At 32.7% G+C, this 18,121-nt stretch overlaps 1 protein-coding gene across 2 annotated transcripts; it reads left to right on the plus strand.

Moving 5' to 3' along the window:
- The first annotated feature begins 1,239 nt into the window (after positions 1-1,239).
- LOC112512317 (violaxanthin de-epoxidase, chloroplastic) lies at positions 1,240-8,143 on the plus strand. 2 transcript variants are annotated; one of them, XM_025118197.1, is made up of 6 exons: positions 1,240-1,383; positions 2,972-3,263; positions 3,375-3,541; positions 5,009-5,105; positions 5,195-5,586; positions 7,450-8,143. In XM_025118197.1, exons 2-6 carry the CDS (start codon positions 2,994-2,996, stop codon positions 7,961-7,963), a joined length of 1,440 nt encoding a protein of 479 aa, XP_024973965.1. In that variant the 5' UTR covers positions 1,240-1,383; positions 2,972-2,993; the 3' UTR covers positions 7,964-8,143. The 2 variants fall into 2 exon arrangements, with proteins under 2 accessions (XP_024973965.1, XP_024973966.1); XM_025118198.1 differs by lacking the exon at positions 1,240-1,383 and having other exon boundaries at positions 2,975-3,063; positions 3,156-3,263.
- The last annotated feature ends 9,978 nt before the right edge of the window (positions 8,144-18,121 follow it).

Below are 18,121 nucleotides of genomic sequence, written 5' to 3' on the forward strand. Positions count from 1 at the left end.
GATGAATTAATCGAGTTCTGTATTAATGTATAATGTGTCCATTTGCTTTTAGGTTAACTAAAATAATAAAATATACAAATAGCATATAATGTGCTCAATTTAACTGAAATTATAAAAAAAAAACTGAATAATGAACATAATAAGTTATCTTTATCCTGTTAATTGACTAGAAATTTAATAACGTGAAACATTTTGGTTCGGATAAATTATTAGGTTTGAAACTTTTGTTATCGAAATCAACCAAACTATTCCATTTTAATGATTAAATCTTGAACTTCTTTTTGAATGAATAAATTATTGAACTTTTTTATTTTTAAATAATTAATTTATTGAATATTATTTTTAAATAATTTTTAAAAATTACTAACATTTTTTTAATCCAAAAAACTACATGCAACCGATTAGAATATTTTTAAAGGGAAAAAAAAAACTAAATCAATTTTACCGTCAGCATACCATACACCATTCAAACCCCTCATACCCCATATTGCGTTGCCGCTCCTTATCGTCGATAGCCCATGTCATCGATCTTCCTTCTTGTCTGATCTATTCTTTTTCTCGATTCCTGTTTTTACAACAATTTCATAAAGTACATGTACAAAAAATCATAGAAGGCTTTTACCCGTAAAAATATCAGTAATACGGATTGTATTCGGTGAGAATGAGAGTTATGGTGAAAAAACATAAGAAGATACATCCATCCTTAAATACACGTTAGGATGAAAGCACCGAATCAATTCCAATATCAAACACGATTCATGAATACACTCTTGACTCTTCTCTTTAACCTTAACCATGCTTCACTTCAACCACAAGATTGGTGTCTGATTGATTTAAGCTTGATTCCAAAGGTCAAAGGTACTTGGAGGGCTTAGGTTCATATCCGAGGAATAAAAATTCCCTTATGGCTACGGAAGTTCAAATGCGTTGACTCCAAACTATCTACAAAACATGTGATTGTTCTGAAATTAATTGGCTTACATAGCGAGTTGAATATACGGGTTAATTAAAAAAAAACTGTATTAACGATCATGGAGAAATATCGGCAGAGAAGTTGGTAGGCCTAGACGTTTCCCCCAGAAAGAGAACCTTAAGACCTATATACTAACGATAGGATTACGTAGAGACCTTCCATTGATTTGAAGTGACGTGGGTTTCAATTCTACCCACCATTAATTTTGTCTTTACTATAATTGGGATAAGGAGCCCCCTCTTCTACAACTATCTAATCTTCATCTCTCCCAACCCATATATATACTATACACCATTTTGATTGCTATAATGTTTGAAACACAGAAGAACATCACTCYACAGACCCACCAAAGGAGGCTGCTATTAAGCTCCAACTACTCTAATCATCGGCACTGTCATCATATCAGACAGGTAAACCTAATTATATGGTTTTCTTTTATGGTTTGAATTGGCTTAGAACTCTTGAATTTTGGTAATGTTGTATGGGTTTGAACGTTTTGTTAATTGTAGCTTCTTAGGGTTTATGATTCCCAAATCTTTTTTATATGAATTCGATGCAAGAAGAATCATAGATTAGTTCTGCTGTTACAAAATGTTGTGCGGTACTACTTATTTGCTATATTGTTTAATCTAATTTAAAGAAAATCAACATGTTATGCTGCTTAATGTTTTGAAGTTTCAAAGTTTGACTCCAAAGTCAAAATGTAAGCAGAATTCATGAAGTTTTATGGATCTTCCCGATGCTCTGGAGAGTGATAAAAGGGTACTGTTTATTAATAAAACAATTGAGTAGGACAGATTTTTGTTTGTAGCTTTGAAGAAGGACATGTCCAGATTGGTTCCTACATTTGCGATACATTATGTTCCCTTCTAAGGAAGAGGCTGTTTTAGTCATCGAACCTTCGATAACACGAATCATTTTCATGATGTGAGTTCTATTTCAAATGGTTGATCCACAAACATGAACTAAATGAATGTAAATCTGAAGTTATGTTATGGCCTTTACTACCATTGTTCCTCGGGTATTGCTCATTTATCACTCTGGTATTTGTCCAATCACATAGACCCGGCTCCCATATTTTCATCCTCTCGTACATCCTCACATACTTTCTTTTGGTAACCATGGGTGACGGGTCTAGCTTGCGCTCCCTCGACTAGTCCCTGGAGGTCCTAAAGATAGAAGCTAGGAAAATCCCCAGTGGCCCTGAGGAGACTCGAACTGGCGACCTATTGGGAGGAGTCCCAAAGTCTAGCCTTTTGTTTGCCGGTTGAGCTGGCCCTCAAGGTTAATTCCGACATACTTAAGGAGCTCTCACATATTATCATTATACTGAAACCCTATGTGTCTACTGGACAGTATGATACATCTAGACTTGATGGTTTGTGGCATCTGCCCTAACTTGGTCTTAGTTAAATATCATCATCTATAATCCCATCCACCCATATGTGGGTCCACATCTATTTCAATGTTCACAATTTTGTGGTGGCCAAACATTCTGTCCCATAAATCTCATGAGGTTTTTGTGTGCTTTTATCCTGTGACTAGCATCCTTATCAATCTTTTTATTCTTCTATAGCATTACAACAAATAAAGGAAGATATAATGTGCAAGTCCGAACATGATTACCCCATCTTCCACTTCCTAACCAATGCCTCTAAAGTTGCACTTCATGTACTATGGTTTAGTTGTATTGTCCGGGCCCTTTGATTCCAAAATGTTTCTTTGTAGTTCTAACTTTGCACTAATGCCTAGCATAGAATCATAAAAAAAACTAACTACAAAAAGCATAGACCGTAGTGTATTATCTTATATCTCTCACTAATCAAGAATATGACCTATTTTATTGTATTTGCAAATCCTTCTAATGAATAATCAAGGGCCTAATTAGATGTCCATATTTGATGTTCGTTTGATACTTGTATTTTGGTAATGACCTCAGAGAAGTTTTGAAAGCTTAAATGTGATTTCTAACTTTCTTTCTTTTTTAACAATTTTCAGGTTGGCATCTATCATACTGACTATGACTCTTTCTCTGCACACGGTATTTCTCTGCAAAGAGGAAACCGCCAGTTTGTATGCCAGATCACCATGTAATGAAAGGTTTCACAGGAGTGGATCGGCTCCTACCAGTATAGTTATGATGAAAATTCGATCTAACCATGGATATTGTAAATACTTCCAGCTGTTCAGATCTTATAGGATAAGTTGTCTGCTTGACTCTAGCCGTTCAACACCATTGTCGCATTCCAAGGAGAAATCTCCGATATGTAGCATTGATGCAAGTTTTGAGGTAATTTCTTGTATGCCTTATCTTTGCCATTCCTTCACCTTTTCGTCCATTGATGCTACATTGCACTTCTTTCTTACTTCCTGCTCTACTTTGAACTCTTTCTGTTTGAAGGAAATAGAAACCCTTGATCATACAAGGGGTGTGACTTTGATTCTTCAGAGGCAATGGAAGCAATTCATACAATTGGCAATCATATTGGTTTGCACATTCGTTGTCATTCCCAGGGTTGACGCTGTTGATGCTCTTAAAACGTGTACTTGCTTACTGAAAGAGTGCAGGTATTTTACCCGACTTTCGTTGTACCTTAACTGTAAAAGACGCAACTAGTCCCTGGAGTATATATATATAAGGGAGATTCAAATACAAACCGTGCAATTTTTAGAAATCATACAAACCAAAACTGGGCCCTTGATTTTGTTTATTTTGGAATCTAAAGACGGTTATTAAATCAGTTAAAGATGAGGTTGAGAGTAAATTTAGGAGCCAAATCTACACCGTTTATCATCTATACAGACGGTCGAGATTGGTTTGTATGATTTATAGTAATTATACGGATTGTATTTTAAACTCCCTCTATATATACATATGCATAAACTACATATGTTAACAAGAAGGATGCTACGTCTTTCCTTGATTGTTCTCCTTCACATTTTAAGTTATCGTGCAAACACTGTTTTTTCTTCCAGATTCAGTTTCCGTAGCTGTAATTTGACCCATGTTAATCTTTCTAAGCACCAAACCAAAAAGGTGTGAATGTGGCATTGTGAGTAGGGGATTGCTAGAAACTTGCCTTTATTTGTCCATCAAAATAGGTAATACATATCTAGTTGTGGAAAAAAATAACACAGGTATTGTGCTGAAATTGTCTCTGATTATTATTTTAAAACACTTCTAATGTCCTACCACACATGAACTTTTAGGCTATGTAGTAGTTGTTGGCTGAAAAGCTAGCTAATAAACTAGTCACATTTAGGGGGAATAATCTGAAAAAAGTGAAAAAAACCTCTAGAGCTTATTGAAAACCTATCTAAAGTAGCTTTTCAAAAAGCTGACTTATAAGCTAGTTTTTGGCATATCAAACTGTTTTCAATAAGCTCGAGAAATATTATTCTAGATTTTCAAGCTCCTTATAAGTCCGTGGTAGAAGTTACTTGTGTACATTGATTTTGTGTATATGTGATAACTAATTGGGATAGTTGAATTGTATTTGGTGCGATTTGGGCTTTCATATGGGCACTATTTTCCAAACTTGATTTACAAACTAAGATACTTCTGGGAGCGTACTTAGTTACAAAGAAGCTTTGTTCCCACAAGAGTCATCAAGTAGCTCATTTAAAACCAAATAAACAAACCCCGTAAATCTCACGCAGAGATAGGGTTAGTAGAGACTATTTCCGTGAAGACCCCCCCGGTTTGTAAACCAAAAATTAAGAGAAACAAAAGAGCAAGGTATAAGTGAGAGTGTGTGCAAACAAGCAACAGGTACCAAAAACAGAAAAGATGGTTTCAGTAAATGATATAATTTTTTTACTTGCCCTGTTCTAGATGGTTTCAATAAAAAAAAATGGTGGCATTCACTTGAACACAACTTTGTTTTGTTTTAAAAATTGTTAAAACACTCTACTGATGTCCTTGTCCTTGAACGGATACCTTACCTTACCTTTTGATTCTAAACGTGAAAATTTAGCAAGTTAACAAATGGCACCTTTTAGTTGTAAGCTATTGAGTGATTGTGCTCTTTACAGGATTGAACTAGCGAAATGTATCGCAAACCCATCTTGTGCAGCAAACGTTGCCTGTCTCCAGACCTGTAACAATAGACCCGATGAGACCGAATGCCAGGTAAATTCGTAACTTATATATTTTTTTTTCTTATTGTAAATGCTAGAAAACTCTTGATTCTTACAGATTCATTAACTTCTCGTTCACAGATAAAATGTGGAGACTTGTTTGAAAACAGTGTTGTGGATCAGTTCAATGAGTGTGCAGTTTCACGAAAGAAATGCGTACCTCGGAAATCTGATGTGGGTGAATTTCCGGTCCCTGATCCTTCTGCATTGGTCAAAAGCTTCAACATGAAAGACTTCAGTGGGAAGTGGTTCATAACGAGTGGTCTAAATCCTACGTTTGACGCCTTTGATTGTCAACTGCATGAGTTCCATACGGAGTCTGATAAACTTGTAGGGAATTTGACGTGGCGTATTGCAACTCCAGATGGTGGATTCTTTACTCGATCTGCTGTGCAAAAATTTGTGCAGGATCCAAACCTTCCGGGAGCTCTCTACAATCATGACAACGAGTTTCTTCACTACCAAGATGACTGGTAACTAGTTTCCTTCAAATCTTTTTCTATGTATTCTATATACTCCCTTCGTCCCACAATGTGTCTACATTACTTTTTAGTTTGTCCCAAAACAAGTGTCCACTTTCAAAAGTAAATGTCTAATTTCCTATTCTACCCTTAATCATGAGATGGAGAAAATTTATCTCTCTATAATTAAGGGTAAAATTGTCCTTTTGTTAAAAAAAGAGTATAATAATCACGCATTCCTAAAACTATGTGCTTTTTTCATTGTAGACATTTATTTTGGGACAAAAGGAATATTTAGTTATTCACCCTAGCATGCATGATTGCATGTGACTATTCCCGCACACAAACACTTGGCCCATGTTTGGCAACCATAAGTTGGCTTATCTTTTGAGCTTATTGAAAAACTTCGTTTGGTAAGTCATAAGCTATTTTGAAAAGCTACTTCAGATAGCTTATTGGGAAATTTTTCCACCTCTTCCTATTATGCCCCTTGTATTTTTCTTTTCAGTCATTTTACATTGTCATCTAGCTTATCGGCTAGTTTTTACCAAACGTGACTAGCTTATCAGCTAGTTTTGATATGCTAATCTTTTAGCACATATCTTACGAAATACACATTAAAGGTTTAAAGTTATGCTTATGAAAATACTGTTGAAACAACATAAGAACAAAATCACTTCCTTGTTATGAACTGAATAACAGGGGTGAAACAAATACAGTAATAGCAAGGAAATGCTTGGCCAAATTGTATTCACTTGAACCAAATGAACGGGAAAACAACGATAATGACAATGAATGGAACTTCTAGCAATTCGAGAGGATATTCTCTCCGATATGAGAAGGCTAATAATCTGGATACCGTAATATGGCTACTGCCCTATTATTTATACTAGCCAAAATAGACTAATTCCCGACTATACCCCTCTCTAACCTCTTCTAGAATCTATAAGGTACTGATAGGCCTGGGCTTGGGTCAATGCATAACATTCCTAAAAGCTATACAGATCATGTTTATATGCTGATCTTTTAGCACATATCTACACTTCAACTTGAGGAGCGTTAGAAGATGTTATATTTGTTAAGTAGGCTTTAGTTTATTTCGCTATTCTCCTTGGGAAACGAATGCTCTACCCTTTGGGACAGAGGACAGGTCCAGACCCCCTGCTCTCAAGCAGGATAATAATGGGATTGTTTGGTTTGGTTATGACTTAATCTCTCGAATATTATGGAGATCTTGTAGATTCTTTTGGGCTTATAGTCGTGTCTTTTCTAAAACGAAAGTGCTTCCAAACAAAGCCTAAGCTATCAACTCATCTAATAGCTTAAGATAGATGGTGAACCCATTGGCTGCCTACAGATTGATGCACCAAAGAGACCTGAAATCGTTGTAGAGGTCCACCGATACCCTTGTTTTCTGGTATTTTTTAACCGTTCCTATACTGGGAATGTTGATTTTGTCATATAGAGAAGCATCATAGACCATCTATTCCATACAAGGAGATCTACATGTGTTTACGTACTGCATCTGTGCGAAAAGATGCATATTTTGACTTTTAAGGTAAACTTAGACTTCTTGAGCTCGGAGATTGACATGGACTTTCTTACAAGCTTTCTTACTTGCTGTGTGTGTGTTTTCTCACGCTCTTGACGTAACCAGCCGCTCTACTCTTTGAGGTAGAGGTTAGGTCTGCATACATCTCACACCTATACATACTTTCGAGTGGGATTTACAGGTTAATTTGGTTTGATTTATTTCCCGTTTGTGGTATTTGTTATAATGTTTGATATATGCCCAATTGCTTCTTGAAACTTGAAAGATTCACATTGGCATGCATATGTAAATTAGTCCGTTTGACCTCAAAATTACACGCGTAGGTACATATTATCTTCCCAAATCGACAATAAACCCGACGACTATATATTCGTATATTACCGTGGGAGGAACGACGCATGGGACGGATACGGTGGAGCCGTGGTGTACACAAGAAGTTCAAAGTTACCAGAAAGCATCGTTCCACAACTACAAAAAGCGGCTCAAAGTGTAGGTCGCAACTTTGACACTTTCATACGGACCGACAACACATGTGGGCCCGAACCCCCACTCGTGGAGAGACTAGAGAAAAAAGCCGAAGAAGGCGAGAAACTACTGATAAAAGAAGCCGAAGAGATCGAAGAGGAGGTCGAGAAAGAGGTGGTGAAGGTTAGAGACACAGAAATGAGCTTATTTCAGAGGTTGGCTGAAGGATGGAAGGAATTGCTGCAAGATGAACAGAACTTCGTCAGGGAGCTCACTAAAGAAGAGAAAGAAATCTTGAATGAACTTCAAATGGAAGCGACGGAAGTTGAAAAACTGTTCGGGAGTGCGTTACCCATTAGGAAACTCAGATAAATTTCGTTTATTTGATGACAAAAATGCAGATTATATACACGTACATACATATATACGGTAAAACCGAGGCTGAGAAAAGAACTTGATTTTTGAACCCGCGTTAAGCGCATTATGATTCGTCGATCGGCTTAAACTTTGAATTTGTATAGATTTGTCTCAAGAAAGTTGCTTGCTTTGTGATTAAGTTGATTTGATAGCCATGAGCCCATGACCAAGGGCATGTTTTATGTTTTATTATTTGCTTAGTTATTAAGCAGTGTCTTTTTCTTGCGTAATTTTTAAGCAATGTTTAGAAATGACTTAATTAGATAAGGCATGATGCATGCATTGTTCATCTAAATGTATCTTATTTCGGATAGGTCTTAATGGTTTATCTAGCTTATTGTTTTAGTTTAATGGGTGTTCATAAGGTGGATGATTTGTTTGTTTTTCCACATAGGTTTGTTTGTTTATGGCTTATTGATTAAGTATGATTAAGCCAACCCTCTATGTAAATTCATCTACACCTCATGTTTCAAAATAAATAAATAATAATTTTTTATCATCTAGGAATTTCTTTCAAAATATTTATTAAGCAATAAGTTTTCAGTAAAAATTTCATTCACGCTAAAGATTAAAATAATTATTTTATGCCATTCAACATATAAAACAACTTGTGAATGTTTACAATATAATCTAGGATAAAATGCATAAAATAACAATCTACTTTCATAAATTTTTTTATTATAATATTGTACTTTCAGTTTTTCTTATTACAGTAATGTTCTTTCAAACTATTTTTTATTAGAACATTGTACTTTGAAAAATTTACCCATTATAGCATTGGGTAACCTTTTGATTTATATTTACTCATTATACCAGGTTTCCATGCCATCTCATTGTCTACATGTACTATAGTGATGTGACTTTCTTATTATAATATTATACTTTCAAAATTATTTTATTATAGCATCTACTAGTTCATATTAAACAATGTACTTTTAATTTTAATATTTAGATATTTTACATGTTATTTAATAAATATATTAAATGAATTAAAAAAAATTCTAAACTATTCATTAATATACCAATATTAATAAAAATAGTAGAAGACAACTTATCTCACTATTTTTTTTAAATATGTGTTTTTTTGAAAAAGAAAATAAGATTTGTTCTTTTTTTATCAAAATAATATTGTCTTTTAAATAATATATTATATTTTGTTCAAAAACTTTTACTTGACATATAAATATATTAAATTAATTAGATTTTTTTTATTAAAAACTTGTAGAACACAATTTATTTCGTTAACATTTTATAGAGAACTTTAAAATATATGTATTTTTTTTAACAACATAAAAAAAAGAAGTGTTACATTTTTTACAAACAAAATATATCTCGAAAATAATTTTAGCATATTTATTTAAGACATATTTTACTCTAGAATTTTTAATTTGAATGCAACTTAATAAGAAAAAGTAAAAAAAAAATGTTCTTCTAAATCATAGCAATAAAAAATAAAAATCACTAATAATAATTTGAAATAGGTTTTTGTTTTTATTTTAACTAAGTCATCAAAATCATGTGTCATCCACATCACCTCATTAAAGTCACAAGCAAAAAAAGTCAAGGGATTAACCGGTTTAAAAGGTAACAAGTTACCCATTGCTATAATCGGTAGATTTCTTAAAGTGCGATGCCTTAATAAAAAATAATTTGAAAGTACATTGTTGTAACAAAGAAAAACAAAAGTAGAATGCTATAATAAGAAAATTTATGAAAGTATGTTACTATTTCATGTATTTAACCCTATAATCCATTCACACCTCTCCATCCAAACATGACTCGATAAAAAACAAACACCAAACTTAAAAATCTCTAACCCATCGTTCGAGAAAACATGGCATACATCCCGCTTCTAGATATAGGTGTGACCCGACATGTAACACCACAAAAGCCCAAAGAAAGAGATTGACTTAATAACTTCGAATTTAACTTAAAACCATGGTGAAAGTTATTAGTAGTCCACAACTTAAAACTTACAAGTAACTCACAGATCTCATTTTCTATCAATGTGGGACAGGTTGTTACATAACAGTTGTTCACAAATTACTCCAAAACGTAAAAAAGCCAAAATCTTGTAATAGATGATCGAACGGTCAAGATGAAGCCAATCTTAGAAAGTAAATTTGCTTGTATATCAAGAATGCTAAATGCTCCTAGATGGGGGACTAGCAATCCTCACCTCACTTATGATTCTTGCTTTTACTGATTTCACGTCAATTTAGTACTATTATAAATTTATTGATATTATTTTTAGTTTTCACAAACCCGATACCGTTGAAATGTCAAATCGAATGGTTTGTAAACTTGATGTCGATCTTTTAAATTAAAACGGATGATACAATAATCTGAACGTTAAATTCGTAACGTAAACAACAGTTTAATGATTAATCCATTTATTTTTAGATAAAAAAAGAATAATTATTTTATTTTCCATTATACATGAATGGAATGTAGTTGCGTTTGAGAATACTTTCATGCATTACGTGAATAATCATGACCATCTCACTTTGTAATTGATTGAACAATAATAGTAATGATTTTGGGACACCCTTGTAGGAAAAGCTTTTATATATATAATATATATATATGGTTGGGTTTACGTGAGACTAAGGGTTTTTCGTGAGACCTGTAAGACCAATTAATAATCAATGGTTGAAAATAAAAGAAAAATAATTAATTACTGAAATTCCAAAAATAACTCTCTAATAATGTGAGTATGTAAATAAGAGCAAAAATGTCAACTTTTTTAAAATTTAATGAGACTATTTTGAGTAGGGGTGAGCAGCGGAAGCGGGTACCCGACTATGGAACCGGAACCGCCTTGGAACTGCCGGTTCCGGAACCGGAACCGATATGAATGGTTCCGGTTCCTAAAATACGGAACCGATTGAGAATGGTTCCGGTTCTCAATTTTTCGGAACCGTTACCCGCCGGGTACCCGGTATTTTTCAAGTAAAAAAATAATTATTATATTTTAATACCAAATTTATATTAGGTTTACATCTTGAAAGCACGTCGTCATTTTCATTCTTCATCTAAATTCTCCATATAAAATGATTCGTATTTTTTCAAATTGTGTATTCACTTGGATTTATAGTATGCAATCGTTAAACTTTGAACATTTACCATTATAATATGTAATCGTTAAACTTTGAATATTTTTTATTAGTCTATTATAGTTTGTAATCGTTAAACAATATTTGTAACAATTATTTTGTATAATTTGTATTCTTGCTTATTTATTTAGTATTTTGGCAATGTTTTATTTTTTATTTCTAAACAATAAAATTTTAATATTTTAGGAAGCGGGTACCCGGAACCGGAACCGGAACCGGTTCCCGGCGGTTCCGGTTCCAAAAATTTAAGAACCGCTCTAACCGGTTCCGGTTCCAATATTTCAAGAACCGCCGGTTCCGGTTCCGGTTCCTGTCAAAAAGGGCGGGTACCCGTCTATGCTCACCCCTAATTTTGAGCGACCTAGAAATCCGTTAATCTTCTAAAATTACATTTCATCAAATCAAAACAAAAAACACAAAAGATCCTGTTAGTAGTGCGAGAAGAGATGGAAAACAATTTGTAGGCTTTGGTTGAACATGTTATATTACACAAAAGATCCTGTTAGTAGTGCGAGAAGAGATGGAAAACAATTTGTAGGCTTTGGTTGAACATGTTGTATTACATTGTGGTAAAAAAGATTGTGGTTTTCATGTGTTATCAAACCACTAAACCCATGGTGATAATTCTTTTGTAGCAAACCATATAAGACAACCTCCAAACCACTAAACCCATTGTGAAAATTCTTTGGTATCCTATAACTAAGAACTCATAAGTCATAAGGGGTTACAAATTCCAATAGTTACTGATGCGGGACAAGGTGATACAATACCAATAGTGTATTAGGTAACACAAGATATTGAGTTACATTATGGTAAAAAAGATTGTGGTTTCATGTGTTACCCAAAAGATTGTGGTTTTATGTGGTAATTTAGGAATGTAAAATCAAAATTAATTGGAAGTTTGAAACGTATGAAATTAATAAATAAATATTTAATCTAAATTTAGTAATTTACTAACATGCACTTTTACATTAATTTAAAAAGAATAATTAATATATTAAAATGATTGGTTGATATTGGATCTTACGGTTACCACAAACAAAACAATTCTCATTTGATTAATCCCCTATACACACACACACACACACATAAAGGATTGTGTGAAAAATAGTTAACATGAAAAACGTAAGAACGGATATCTACCCTTGATCACTTTTTTTTTTATTAACTTGAATATTCAACCCGTTATGCGAAGCGACTAATTCCAAGGTGACCACTTGCTTTGCAGATAGTCCGGAGTCACTGCATTTGAACCTCCGTGGCCACAAGAGGATTTTTATTCCTCCTTGGATTTGAACCTGAGACCTCCTGATACTTTTGACATTTGGAGCCAAACTCAAACCAATCAGACACCATCATTATGGTTTACCCTTGATCACTTTTAATTTCATGTACATCCATAAATTGTGCTTTAGAAGAGAATTGATATATGATGCAGTTGACCTTCAATTAGGATTGATCCAAGAGTGGACATCATTTCTTACTCTTCTCACTATAACTTCTCTTCTCATCGAAACCTAACCCTATATATATAGGACCTTACTTTTTGAGAACTGATGAAATTGTGATAACCTTGATAACTAGTGCATCAGGTGTTATTTCATATGATTTTTTCAATCTATAACTAGAATTTAATGTAGTGATTAACATATATTTATTTCACAATGTCATTGTTTCACATGTACTCATATGAAACAAATATATGTTGATCCAATTAAATTTACTTAGATGGAAAAAACCATGTGAAACATAACCTTAAGATAGAAGTTTCACGAATCTCACAAATTTTGAAGTTCTCAAATGTTTAGGCCTCAATACACAGGGAGAATCTTTTGTTAACCAATCTATTGGTGTTAACTCTACAAACTACTTTAGACCAATAAGAAACGAACTTTAAACAAGGTTGTTTCAAAGGATATAGATATTGATTGAGGGTAATTCAGGTAAATTTCTATTTTCTTCTTCTTTTATGACTTAAAATAACCGGTATAATGTAGACATGATTCCATGATTTAAGGCATTTTTATTATATTAGTTTCTAAAGTTTTTTGATCGTGATTGTTCACCTATGTTTATTAAGCATCATTTTTTTAATTTATAAAAATGCCCTAATGAATTTAATCAATAGATTACAATGATTAAAGGCTAGGATTGGTTCACATGGTTAACACCAATTATTGAGTTAATAACTGAACAGCCCTTGTGTGTGTATATATATAATGAATTGAAACTTGTAGGGTTGCATTCTGGTGAGAATTAAAGTTATAGGGAGAAGGATAAGAAGGAATTTTCACCCTTGGATAAATCCTAATTGAAGATAAACAGTAATGAGATGCACCAGATCAATTTCCATGAAAAGTCAATACATAAGGTGGGGTGAGATTAAAAGTGATCAATGCTCCAAATTCATTCTTACGTTCCTCACCTTAACTCCTATTTTCACACAATCTTTCTTCTATATTTAATGATATATGGGGCAAATCAAACAGAAATTGGTTATTAGTTAGAAACTCTATGAACTAATATTAACCATACAATTTTAATTTTGATAACTATTTTATTAATTATATTAATTACTTTATCAACCGTTTCATAAAAGAACTGACTTTCCTATTTGAAATCACCTGATTGGTGTAATGTTTCATTGATAAAACAACACTATATTATTAAAACAGATCAACCAAATAAATTGTTTCATTGGTAAAACAACGTTGTGTTATCAAAACATATCAACATACATCAATCCATGAGTTGTTTCATTGATGAAATAAAGTTGTTGTTTCAAAAACAAAACAAAAAGTAAGTTTTTTAAGGAAAAGATTGATAATGTAGTTGATATAATTAATATTGTATTATGAAAATTAAAAAATGTATAGTCAATATTAGTTCTTAGAGTTTCTAACATATAGGAGGTTTTTATATGATTTTGGGCCTAATGATATATATATATATATATATATATATATATATATAGAAGCAATAAAAAAAACTGCTCTCATTTGTGTAAACTATGCAAACCACCCTCATCCTTCGATTTCATTGTTTAATCTTATGAAATTTTTTCAAGAAATTGTTTAATCTTGTAAAATTGTTTCATATAATATACTTTTTTTTGATGAAGTTGTTTCATATATGGTTATGAAATTGTTTCATATATATATATATATATATATATATATATATATGTTTCATATATTTATTTGGTTTCAATTTTTTTTTGTCACTCTTAAATGTGCCCCCCCAATAATAGAAGTTTCTGGATCCGCCACTGCGGTTATGCCAAACATAAAGAAGGTAGTTTCGTAACTTTTATATGATCCTATGTTATTTACATATGAACTATATGTTCATATGTGAACTTGTGTAATTCACATATGAACTATTTCAACACATTGACATATGAACTCGTGCGATTCACACATGAACTAATTAATATGTTAACATATGAATATATAGTTCATATGTGCATCACATAAGTTCACATATGAAATTACCCGTGTGGTGGGAGAGGAAATGAAAAATAACGAAAAATGACGAGAAGATGGAGCCGTAAAATTCAAACCGTCGACATTAAAATGGGATTGGTGTCCTAGTTCAAAGGTCAGGATCCTGGTCCTTGCAATAAAGATACTAAATTCCAAAGTCTTTTTTAAACTCGACTGCAACAAATCGGTAAGTCTGGCACAAATTGAGTTGTTGGCAACACTAAATTATATGATCGACGAAACAACATATGTGGTTTAAAAGAATTAAACTATTCTAATACGAATATTCCAAAAACCCAAAATGTTTACGAATACATCACACTTTAGTTCGATTCCTAATTTTGAGAATCATACTTCGAAAACCCCATTCTTGGTTTCGTACTTTAAGAAATGTTTATTTCAGTACATACCGCTGGCATGACGTTTTTTTAAATATTTACCTCAGAATAAACTAGTTTCATTTCTAATTGATTCCGAAAGACGACATAAAAATCAAAACAAAATACGTTCATCCATTTTGACGTTGCTAAAAATGAATTTTCTATTAGGATACATACTCTGTCAAAAGATTTGAACCCATTTACACACTTGATGCTTTTAAAAGATGATTTTTTAAAACATAAATCAGTACAAAATACGATCTATCTGTATACATTTTAACATTCTGAAAACTGATTTATTTTATTACGTGACATATCTGATCAAAAGTTCTGAATCCAACGGTGACCATAAAACATGGTGGAGCACCCTAAAAGATACAAGCATGAGCTACATATTGACTTGTACCTAAAAACAAGTTGTAAACATGCCCTACTTTTTCAAGTTTTCACAAAGTTTGCAATCAATTATCAACTTTTATAACACCTTTTTGTATGAAAAAGTTATTATATATACAATAAATGAATTATTTTTTTTATTAACCTAGATATCCAACCTGTTATGTATAATCTGGTTTCAGTATTATAAAAAGGTAAATTAAGGGGATAATTTGACTATGATGCATCTCTTGTTACAGTACACATGTACAAGAAAGATAACAATGGGTCGATATGATTAAATCTAAAATATCTGATTTCATAAGAAGATGGTTGATAATCGTTTCGTCGATCTTTTAAAAGATGATAACGAGGACGAATAACATTTAATATAATTAAATATGAAAGTTGTTGCTTTAATAAGTGATCCGGTGAAACAACGGATGAAGGTTGAATGCACCGGAAAAAGTACTGAATAGCTTTCAATGTTGTGACCCACCATGTTATGTGTTATATTTGGGGTTCAACGATTCCCCACCTTTTTTGCCTTTACAAATATGCATTCAAGATTTGCCAATTTAAACCCAATTGCATGAACTCTCCTTTTCGTCCCCAAAAAATGACTTACAACTAATCCTACATACATACAGAGTTGAGTTTTAGTGAGAATGGAGCTTATAAGAGTGAAAAGAAACCTCTATATTTGGATCAATCCTAATTGAAGATCAATACTAATGAGATGCATTAGATCAATTTCTATGAAAAACGCAGTTCATAGGGTGGGGGTGAGATTAACAGTGATCAATGGTTCAGATCACTTCTTACATTTCTCAGCTCAATTCATATTCTCACACGATCATTTGTGTGTGTGTGTGTGTGTATATATATATATATATATATATATAAAGGTTTTAATTACAAAAATAAAAAAGTTGAGAATGTAAGAATAAATTGTTTATAAATGAATTATTGGTAAACTTGAATACTATCCATTTAAAGATGCATATGTGAATCCACATTCATTTACTTACCTTTTTACCAATTATTCACATATGACTACACATATGTGAATCCAAATTTCTTTTTATCAATGATTCACATGGAGAGGTTGCTAATATAAGATACGTATGTGAACTCACACGAAGCGCACATCAAACCTTCACAATAGTCTCATTGGTCTCACTAAAAGTTCTTGATCTCACAGAAACTCAAACTTCAGTGTATGTGTGTATAGGGGCAGGTTCCTTCGGGAACCTAAAATTGATTAAGAAACCCGGGAACCATCTGCATCACGACGCGTGACATATTTATTAGAAATATGGACGTGTTATTAATCATGAATGTTGTAACATATTCATCATGAATTCATGATGAATAAATACATCCATATTCATCATGAACTGATTCATGATGAAAAACACTTCGATATTCATCATGAATGTGTTATTCATGATGAATATCCATCCTGAAGAGGGACACGTGACACATTATGGGCATTCCCAGGTTCCTAACAGGACTTTCCTATATGTGTGTGTGTATAGAAAAGTTTGGTTGCAAACCGATTTTACTCTTTTAGGTTGTGAAGTGAGGGACAAAGGAGAGCACGACATGTGTCCCTGGATGCCCACGTTCATCATGAAGAATGAAGGTGAATATTCGTGAACTATTAATGAGGAATGATGCGCCATTCATGATGAATAATACACCATTAATGATCTAAGATAAATTGATACACCATTCATGATGAATAATACATATTTATGATGCATGGTATATCATTCATGATGAATACCCGTGAATGTATAGGATATATGTCGCACTCTCCTTAATCCTGGGTTCACAATCTAAAATCGGTTTGCAACCGAACCCACCCACCCATATATCGAGGTCTAATATTTTGTTAACCAATAGATTAATGTTAACTTTGTTAACCTAAATTGACCAATCAAATTTTAGCAAATAATTGGGTTTGATCCCATGGTTGTTACAGGTGTCAACGGCAGTTTTGTAAGTTTGTTTTTTTACTTTAAAAACGATGATTTCCTTAATTATCTCATAGACAATTATGGAGGTTATTTTGTTGATAGGCTTTACTTCAACGACGACCACTGCACCACCGTCAACAAATACCTCTCTTCCATCCTCATCGCCGTCTCCTGCTTCTTCTCTTGTTTCATCGACATAGGGGTGGCAACGGACAGGATATGGGTAGGGTAATGATTATTCAATTATCCAATCCGCTTAAAATAACAGGTAATGGAACATGTTATTATCCATATCCTACCCTACCAATTAAAATAGCGGGTAATGAAATGAGTAATGGATAAATGGTAAAACAAAATTTCATTTTAAACTATAAATGATATTGTTAAACCTCAAACATATATGTAAAACATAAGTTCATAAATATAGTAATTATTTTACATCTAATTTGTTATAGTAACATTTTAATATTACTCTAAATATGATCATAGTATAATGTTTCAAAAACAATATAAAAATTGTATAACAACAGGTTTCTATTTGAATCGTAGTTAAGATTCAAGTCGGTTCAAGTGAGGGCGATTTATATTTATTGTTCCAGCCTCGTCTTGTTTCTCGAAAATCATAATAAAATTATTTTACTCGATAAATATAAGAAGTAAATTAAAATAGACATTATTATACGACAAAATATTAGAGAGTAATATTTAACTTAACATATATATATATATATATATATATATATATATATATATATATATATATATATATATA

The sequence above is a fragment of the Cynara cardunculus genome (assembly GCF_001531365.2).
Source record: "Cynara cardunculus var. scolymus isolate 2C chromosome LG 5, CcrdV1, whole genome shotgun sequence".
NCBI classification, from domain to species: Eukaryota; Viridiplantae; Streptophyta; class Magnoliopsida; order Asterales; family Asteraceae; genus Cynara; species Cynara cardunculus.